The sequence below is a fragment of the Trichoplax adhaerens genome, genomic scaffold (genome assembly GCF_000150275.1).
Source record: "Trichoplax adhaerens TRIADscaffold_2 genomic scaffold, whole genome shotgun sequence".
Lineage (NCBI taxonomy): Eukaryota > Metazoa > Placozoa > Uniplacotomia > Trichoplacea > Trichoplacidae > Trichoplax > Trichoplax adhaerens.
In genome coordinates, this window is record NW_002060944.1 from 5403582 (window position 1) to 5413842 (window position 10261).

The 10261-nt window shown below is 30.8% G+C and overlaps 1 protein-coding gene across 1 annotated transcript in view; it reads left to right on the forward strand.

The window, feature by feature from the left end:
• Positions 1-9458: 9458 nt before the first annotated feature.
• Positions 9459-10261, forward strand: part of TRIADDRAFT_53531 (expressed hypothetical protein) — a gene marked incomplete at both ends in the record, with an annotated part of 3492 nt that continues 2689 nt past the window's right edge. Inside the window, 2 exons of the mRNA XM_002109430.1 lie at positions 9459-9545; positions 9983-10145. Coding sequence (XP_002109466.1) covers positions 9459-9545; positions 9983-10145 — 250 coding nt within the window. The remainder of the gene's footprint in view (positions 9546-9982; positions 10146-10261) is intronic.

Here is a 10261-nt window from a genome sequence, read left to right on the forward strand (position 1 = left end):
GTACACATTATTGCTGCTAGCCAAAGTACGATGAAGTAAACATTTCCTAATATATGAGTTACATATGTATTTTTACCTCTAACACTAATAGTAACTCAGTACCCTAATGTACGAATATAGTTATAGGTACTCTACCATAGAATCTTCAATTACAGTCTACGGTTATGAGCTACTAAATATGCCTAAGACAAACATAGATAGCGCTATTGTACATCATGCTAGACATGCCTAATAATCTACAATCCAATATAAAATTACGTTGTACTGCTATTCTACATAATTTAAATTGAATTTGTGAGAGTTTGGCTGCTATAATCTCTATTCAGGTACGATATTTCAGCGAGCAATAAAATTTTCAATCAAAGTTACGAATGATAATAAAAAAACTGCTTCATTCCCTTCCTACAGTACCGTTCTTGGTTTAAAATAAAATGGAAAAATGTTGACTATTCTCTACTTAAATCGTCATTTCAACTAGGGAGCTAATATTGATGTGGTAGATGCAAAGGGTAAAACACCTTTAATTTGTGGAATCTCTAGAGGTCGTACAGAAATAGTTCGATATTTGCTTTTGTCTGGCAGCAAAGTTGAAGGAACTGATACAGAAGGAAAAAATTGCCTACACTTAGCTGTAGAAGGATCCTATGAAGATTTTGATGTAATAAATTGTCTACTGACAGTAAGATGATCCACTAACTCATAATAAAATTTCATCGTATTTACTTTATTCTGATCTCTAATCGGAAACTTTATACCAGTAATAAATTTAAATTTACTCTTGGCTTCTTGTTAAGAGAAAATCGTCGGAGCTTTTAAATACCACAGATCATCACCGTAGAACACCCTTTTATTATGCATGCAATAAGGGAGACTACAAGGTAACTAGAGAGTATCAATTTATGTGTTTTATCATTACTATTATGATAACTTACGCTTTTTGACATTTCGAGTTAGTAAGGTAATTTATTAAATTGGATTAGATTTTCGAGAAAATGCTCCAATTTCAGCCCGATTTATATATCACCGATGAAGATGGCAACAACTGCTTTCATGCGGCATGCATGTAATTTTATAGCAAACTAGTAGTACTTTGCTACAGCATTGTATAAAGAATTTTAAGTCGCTTATATCCTGAATTATTTATGATATAAATTATCATTATGATAGTGGTATAGTATAATTAATTTTCTACCAGCTTAAAATTATGGTAAACTACACCTTATAACAAATAACAACCTACTTTTTCTGAGATATTTGTGTCTATCGTTCTGCTAAGAAATTTTATTGATATTTCTATCTAATATTAACAGAGCTGGAAGATATGAAATTATTAAAACATTGATCTGCCGATTTCCTGGTCTACTATGTAGCGAAGGCGAACGTAATTATACTGCTTTACATATGGCTGTGGCTAACGGTTGTCCATTTACAGTGGAAACTCTACTAGATCGGGGAGCTGATACTTATAGAAGGTAAGTATCCATAATCAGATTATCTTTTTCCGTTTTTGAATTATTGGTACTATTGATATTCAAGACATAGAGGTTATAGCATTACTAACGATTATAATTTTTCTATTGGTTATTCATACATTTATTGACAAATTAACCAGGGATTGCAGCTATTCCACGCCTCTAGATATCGCTTGTATGAAAGGTTTTTCTCATATTGTTGAAATTTTAATCAACTATGGAGTGGATATAAACTCCGTTAACAAAGCTGGGGTAATATTCGCCATAGCCATGATATTACATTAATTATGTGTATGATAACACACTATTTTTAAGCCAATTCATACGATTGCTAAATTTTACTCAATATCTAAAATACGCCAGCAATCTTTACTAGATAGTATTTTTTATCTAAATTACCTCAGATTATATCGCTACCTGAAGTCTAACCCTACTAGCGGTTAGATTTCGATCAATATAAATCAAAATATTTTGATTGCACTACAATTTTCTTCATGATAGGAATCAGGGTTGCACATAGCCGCTCAGTACGGTCATACTGAAATTATGAAACAACTTATTGATAGCGGAGGTGATTTATCAAAAGAAACAGTCAGAGGAGAAAATCCTTTAGAAGTTGCTATCCGATATTGTCAACAAGATGTTGTTACCGCAATAGTAACCTTATTAAGGTATACATTATAACAAAATAAAAAATTCATTTTAAATGTTCTAACTATATTCGCATAATAAACAAATTTCACTAAGATATTTATATTTGAAACTATCGACAGTAATTGTTGCATGTTATTCGATAGCGAGCTAAAGGATCAATATAACAGAAGTAGATTAGACTGAATGGAGTGTTATCTATAACAAACTACGAACCTTAACCGTAGTGATAGAAAAGTCATTGCAATCTGCATTAAATTTCTGATAATTATTTCACTTAATACTAATTGCAAGGATTGCTTTTATAATCAATTAGTGCGAAAAATAACGAGAACACAGATATAGTATCTTACGCGCACAATTTCAGCATTACCCGTATCAAATTGATAGCAGAATAAATCTTTAAATCGTTTACGCTTGCAACCAACCGTTAGGGAAAAGGATCTTTTATTAAAAGTTGGAGAAGAAGGCATAACAACATTTCAATCTATCGCCCTAGCTATGCCAGAAGTAGCAGAGGTTATATCTACTACATAATGATTTTTTCAATAAAAAACAGTGTCAGTAATGAAATATTCAATATATTATGGCTGCGATGTATGATAAATATCAAATTGAGATAATCCTCAACGGAATTCACTTTTGGTAATCATTTTCGAAATTCATGGATGGCATTAGCTAACCAATTTTGTTATATTACAGAGTATTATGGACAGATGCATTACAAAGATCGCCACATCAGATATTAAAAACAAAGAGAAAATTTTAGTAAGTTTTATTAACTGTTGTTTACGTAAGCATTATTTATCCGTAATCGAATCAAATGATGCTTATTGCCCCTAAAAGATAAAGTTATTATGAAATTGCATAGGGCTTAGAGGTGTACTAAAATAGAATTAGATTTAGCAAAATTATACTCGAGATCTATGGATAATTATTTGTTTCTTTACAATGAAATTATTAACTATCAAAATGTTAGCAATTTATTTCATCAGAGCTTAACCTAATTTTTGTCAGTATTTTTGCTAAGGTGGAATATGACTGTACATTACTTGAACCTGGTGTTACGTTTGAATATGCACATGGAGCTCCAAATGGAATTGGTAGCTTTAACGCTTTACTGGTGAATATAAGATTTTACGTCCGGTGTACACGCATTACTATAATTTTAAATTTTTATTAATTAATACTCTTCAGTTTAAATCATGACACGCTATAGCAATAGTATAGCCAATATACATGGAGGATAGTTTAAGTTTGTAATTTTGGACGACATTCCAAGTTAAATACGAATCGCACAAGCCTAGTGTTAACTCACGATCGAATAATATCATCTGTATTTCTATACAGTATCTACCAATATTAGATGTAAAATTAAGTATATATCATATGAACAGATTGTTACGTATTATATTTGAAAAAGAATTTCCAATCTGACTGGAAAACAATTAAGAATATTAAAGACTATCGGTGAAAAAAGTTGTAAAATTGCTATAAATGACTATCATCAGAGCACGTACTGCATATGCATATGTAGTATGCTTACCAAAAAATAGATGGCTAGTAAAATAATGTCAAGAGCCGTAGCTTATACTGAAAGCCACACAAGCTGAAAATTGATTGTAAAATTAAGCCCTCGTTTGACTACAATCTATAATCCGGTACTTCGAAAATAGCCTAGTATAAAATAAAACTAAAGAGCAATGCTACTGTACATTTGAGTGCACAATTCTTTGTAGTTCAGCGGTATTTTAACATATTTCGTAAGTAAAAGTAAAGGTTCAGAAGAATGATCATACCTAGTAACATTCGTCGCATTAGTTCATAGCGATATAAATAAATTACAGTGCTAACTGTAGATCTTATTTTCGTAGACAATAGCAAAATCGAACCGTATTAACTTATTAGAGCATCCACTTAGCAGCAAACTCTTAAATGTTAAATGGTAAATATTAAATATAGAACTGATAACCCTGATTTCCTACGCATATAAGTTTAGTACGACATAACTATTAGTAATTTATAAATGTATTGTTTACTATAGCGTCTATCAGATCCATTCATCAGATTTGTATTTTTTACCTTTTTATAGGAGGCAATTTGGTCGATATGTGTATTATCTAAACCTGTTCACCTATATCCTTTTTGTTGCATCCTTAGTGACATACGTGCTTATTATAGAACAATTCTATAAAAACAATTCTGGAAATACAATCACGTTTAAAGGGCTTAGCCCACAATCAAGTATTACAAATTCATTCGAGGTATCATCCACGACTGTAACTGCTTCTTTTGAAAATAGCACAAATAGTAATGCGACTACTCCGCCAAATGTAAGTTTATGAGGAAGATATCTACTGCAGTTAGTTATACATAAGTTTATCTTTTAAGTACATTAGAGTATACGAAACAGCTTTAAAGCTGTTTCGTTTTCATGAATGTTAGTATATTGATATAACTGTAATTATTTAGTAAATAGTAAAACTATACTGTTAATACCTAATTTGTTGAATTATATTAAACATCATGTTATAATGTTTCTAAAGTAATAATTTACACTCACGTACCTAATGGGGCTACCAGAAATGAATGCAGCGAAGCATACTATACCATGCATTTATAAATTTTGACACATACGAAATCAATTCGACGACATTTTCTAGCTTTAATAAACTAAATATGATCTTATAAATGGGCAATTCCCCTTAAACTGCGCTATATTAAATTAAAATTATTTATTAGTGGTCAAATAATATGTCCTAAAATTATTTCACCTAAGTGTATGTTAAGGACTAAAATTTCACGAAGTACAGTAACACAATGAGAAGAGACACTTTCTCTTCCTATCACTTTTACTGTTATACCGCTACTCCGGTAATAAAGACTAGAATCATTCTAGAGTAAAATCACTAGGTAATCTGCTATAAAAGAACCACGCTTCCTTTGGCGATCCCTAACCAACTATGTATAGTAGTCAGTGTAACCCACGAAGAACTCGGAGAAATCACTAAAAAGCACTTTATTCATCATTGACGCGGTCTTAAACAGATATTTAATATTATGATAACTCCAACCGCATCCAGAGTTATAATGTTAGTAAATTTTCTAATGGATGCCAGCGCATCTAAAATGTATCATTCAGGACTTCTTAAAAATCCGGTCTAGCTCTGGCAATTACAACATTTCTATCGCATGAATTACTATTACAATTTAGCATAATTTTGTGTTAAATCTCCATAGTTGACATGTAAGCTATAATTAGTAATTTTACATAACAATCTGTGTTAGCACCTACGAATAATTCAAGTACTGTAGACAGACTATTTTCAATCCTAAGACGTTCAAATTTAGGTATAATCTAAATATAATCAGGGCTTAATTTACTACAGTCTTTACGATAAATTTCCTATTAAGTCAAATACGAACTTATCTTTCTAAAAATTAACAGTTGATTATCTTTCAAGGTATTTTACTACCGTTGACAGTGTGTAATTAAGTTTTCCATTGTGTATTACTCATTTCTGGATTAAAGTATATTATAGTTCTTAGTTCATACATGTTCCATATCAGCAACACCGCTTAGTCATATCGTTATCATACGTATGAAGATATTGATATTCTAACAGCAATTAATAACAATATTCTATGTAGCATGTTGTTCTTTTCCTATTGTTGTATATAAGTTACGGATTCTATGAAAGCGACTTATCTTACTAAAAGTGTGTTCTACTATTCACCCGTTCTTGAGTAGGTCATTCTCTTCAATAAACTACATTAATAACTTCTTTGTCGTCAGTGCCATTATGTGTGGCCGATCAATTATAACATTTCCCAAGAAAGTTAGCGAACGGCTTAAGATGATATGATTACTGTCAGATAGAGAAGACCTAGGTCTTCTCTATCTACTGTCATTATTTCTTGTGTATTCCTCAAAGTAACGCTGTTTGATGTCCCAATCCAAAAAAGAATCTTGTTCTGCACCATTGTCTCTTAATTTTTACATACAAATTAAACTTTTTATATAATAAAGATTTATAATATATCTTATAAGTATATAAGATATTGCCGCCTAGTCATCAGAAATAGTAATAGAGAAAAATATTGATTTGCAATAGTTTTAATGCACTGCATAAAAGTGGAAATTCGATTGAAATTATCGCAAGATTTCCAAGAATTCATAGTTTAATTCCGCTAAAATGTAGGACGTGGTATCATTTATCCAGTCTTTATTGATCTTCCGAATTCTCATTGCCTTCTTCTCAATACTGAATGTAATTCGCGAGCTATTTCAATTAATTCAAGAGGTAAGACAATATATGCTTATCATTGTTACATTATTTAAGTGCTGTAATTTTAGGATCATTCATTTAAGACTCTGTCTAGACTGATTTCAAACTGTGTCGTACTATGTTCTTTTTTTAATAAGCGAGGACGCTATTTTATGTGCTTCGAAAACTATTTTGAGCTAGCTCTTCATGTTATGGTCATCATTTTTATTGCGGATGGTAGCACTAATCCAACTACATGGTCCATTGGTAGCATCGCCATTCAAATGGCAGTTTTCGAATTAGTCATATTTCTAAGAAAGTAAATTATCAGCATATTTCTAGCAGCGTTTTAAATGTAATGTGTATTTAATTTACTGCATTATCTTGAACTGATGCAACAATAACGTAATAAATTCATTTACAGATGTAGTTATAATTTAAAATAGTATTGCAATTGGATTAATTTAATAAAAGAAGGATTAATATTTATCGCATTATTGAAGTAACAAATATCCATTTACAGGCTACCAGTTATTGGAAAGTATGTACTTATGGTTCGAACTATGACTCGTACCATTGTAAAGGTATAGTTATAAACGGTCATAGCTAAGATAGCATTACCACCGTAATTTGATTTTATCGTTTTATCTTAGTAGCAGACATCCATATTTTTACGAAATAAAAATATATGCCCATGGCTCACCATTAAAATATTAATCATTTTCAATTAGGTACTCGTTATTGTACTTATATTGGTATTTGGTTATGCTATTAGCTTTAATATGCTATGCAATCGTCAGGTTTGTAAAGTAGACATGTAAGATTTCAATTTCAATATCTATGCTTATGGTTAATCTGATAAATCCATCTTTCTCGTTATTACCGCAATTATAATTAAAATAACATAAACTTCGATCTAATCTGTAAAATTACAGGACTTTAAACAATCATCATTAATACTCAAAATTTATTAATAATATCAGGCAGCATTCTACAATATGCCTCTATCGTTTATTAAAGTTATCGATATGATGATCGGTGAGGTCGACTATAAAGATCTCTTTCTAGATGGCGTTAAAAGCGGAAAAATTCCTTTCCCAGCTGGCATCGTGACATTTTTTCTGCTAATGATTTTTATCTTAATGATGCCGATATTAATCATGAATTTGATGGTAATCTGTTTAATTTATTATACATGGTAATAAAGGCAAATAGGAATGGAATTAATATGATTTTCATTTTATTTATATGCAGATCGGTTTAGCTGTAGGAGACATCGCTGAAATGGAAAGGGAAGCTTCACGACGTCGATTAGTTGATTTGATTCTTTTTTTTAATAGTATCGAAAAGGGTGTACCCAAATTTTTACGTAAAAACTGTAAATTAATCAAATTTACTTGCACTGAAAAAGGAAATGTAGAGGTATCATACATTGCTTGATATTAGCAGTCACAATCTTAAGCCTTAATATCATTTCGCGAATTTCTAAACCTAATTTAGTCTTAGATAGCTACTTACTAGCTGCATTTATTGAAAGTTACCGAAAAATTTTATCATTATCTTAAACGTAAATAGGTCAATAAATTAGATGCAAACGAAGCTAAGCAAAAACAATACTATGAATCTATCGAGCAGCACATGAACAAAATCGAGCGTATACTATTAGACCAGCAATCAAGGTTTAGCGAATAAATTCTTGGTTATCGCTTTAGCTGTATTATTAATTTACATCTAAACCATAATATTATTGTCAATCTCCTAAATATTGCAGACTAGAAACTATCGAAGCTAAATTGGAATCTGCAGGAAAATCTGAAACACCACCATTAAATGAAGAATGAAGTTTTTAATTTTGTATTTTTATAACCATACAGTACAATAATTATAGTATATTGTACTTGTATGTATATACGCATGAATCTTTAGAATTTGCCTCATATCTAAGTGTGCTATGGAAATAAAATAGGAACTACTTATATGCAGTACAGTATGATGCTACAAACGCCATATTCTGGATTATTGGATATTCTTAGTTTGTTAGTTTCGTAGATTAAATTAAATGTATTAGATTTGATCATGCAGATGTTGGGTATATTTTTTAACATACAGTCGAATATTGACATACTAAGCCTTCTAAGTATGTTAGATTAAATAATATATACGCACTCTTTATAATTTAGCAGCATTGTGAAATCAGTAAAATCTTAATGCTACTCTGTAACAAATAGACTAAACTACCATATCGACGTTAACTACCGTATATCACTGAAATCGGTTTGTTCGGTATGTTCTACTAACGATCACTGCTATTGATCATTTCACTGCTTACACAAGTAATATTATTTTTAACTTCGAGAATATGGATATGTAACGAACTATCACTCTTAATACGATGGCAAAACATGGAATACATCATACTTTTTAGACTAGCAAAATATATTGGTACACCTATGAAACGACAAGTATTATACCTATAAATTGTCAATTAACAGGCTATGATAATATCATCTATTAATGTGCATTATTAAGACAAAATATCTGCAGTAAGAAAGCAATTTTGCTCATTCTAGAATGAGATCTATATGCTGTTTGAGTACTTGCAAAGAAAAGTAGCAAGAGCTAATTTCAACGTCATAGCAAATAAATATATGACGTACATCATCCAAATTACCAGCATGAAATATAATGAAGAACTAGAAGTAATATCAGAATGAGTTGAGATTAAATTAATACCTATTCGTTAGCATTGTTTGTTTATAGTACCATATTGTGAAATATAATTAGACGAAATTGATAAAAGCTTAATTGAAAAAGATCATGATGTAAAGGAGAACGTTTTCAGTTGCGCACTTGGGCAATGTGAATGTGTAAACAGTCATATTTATTTACAATCTGTTGCCTTATGGTAATAAACAATAATTGAATTAAAATTCTGTCAATAATCCCAAGAAATAGCGATTTCAAGCGATAACTTTAAAATAAAATCCAGCTATTAAAATCCTTTCTTTCGACAATATTATTATCGGTTCAAGTTTACTTGTATTTTGATGCACTAAGTTGTACAGTAATGGAGATGTTTAGAAGATCTGATTGGTCAAAAACTTCGGTTTTATTTAGTAAAACAAGAAATACAGCTGCTCACGATATACTGCAAGTAAGATCAAATACCAAGTTGTTTTATTGTCTATTACTTTTAATACAATAACTAAACTAAACTAAGCGCGAATGCTAGTAGTCTGAAATGAGGCTATCTGAGATATCAAGAGAGCATTTCTGCTCATTTAAATGCAGTTTATATTCAACTTTTCCAGGCCTGCTTGCCACTGTTTTATGTATTATTATTAACTTAGTCGTCTCTTAGCATACAATACTTTCATAAAATTTTAAGTCTTTTGCTGGTTTAATGATGTAAAGTTAGCATAAATATCTTTAATTTTTATAATCTCTACCGATTAATCAAAAATTCTCAGTGACCACGATAGCAATTCCTTACTAAAATCATGATCATGCAAACATATCGTCTTGCCTTTGCTATCATATCGAAAATTTCATCAACCTATTCATCACTCTCTATGCTAACGCTAATATTAGGCTGCAAAAAGTAGTGATATGCTGCTTTTACAGCAAGTTCTACCAAATGAAGGAATCGAAATATTTGCTAACCAACTAGATCGCGATCGTTTAGCCCCATTACACTATGCGGCTAGAGGTGGTAATGTTGAACTCATTGAAGGCTTAATTGCAAGAGGTGCAGGTTCGTTAATCATTCACTAGTAGCTACTTACAATGCAAAAGATTTGATAATATTGACAGTATTTGTAATAATTAATTATGAATCAATATGCATTATAATTATCAAATCCTAGACTA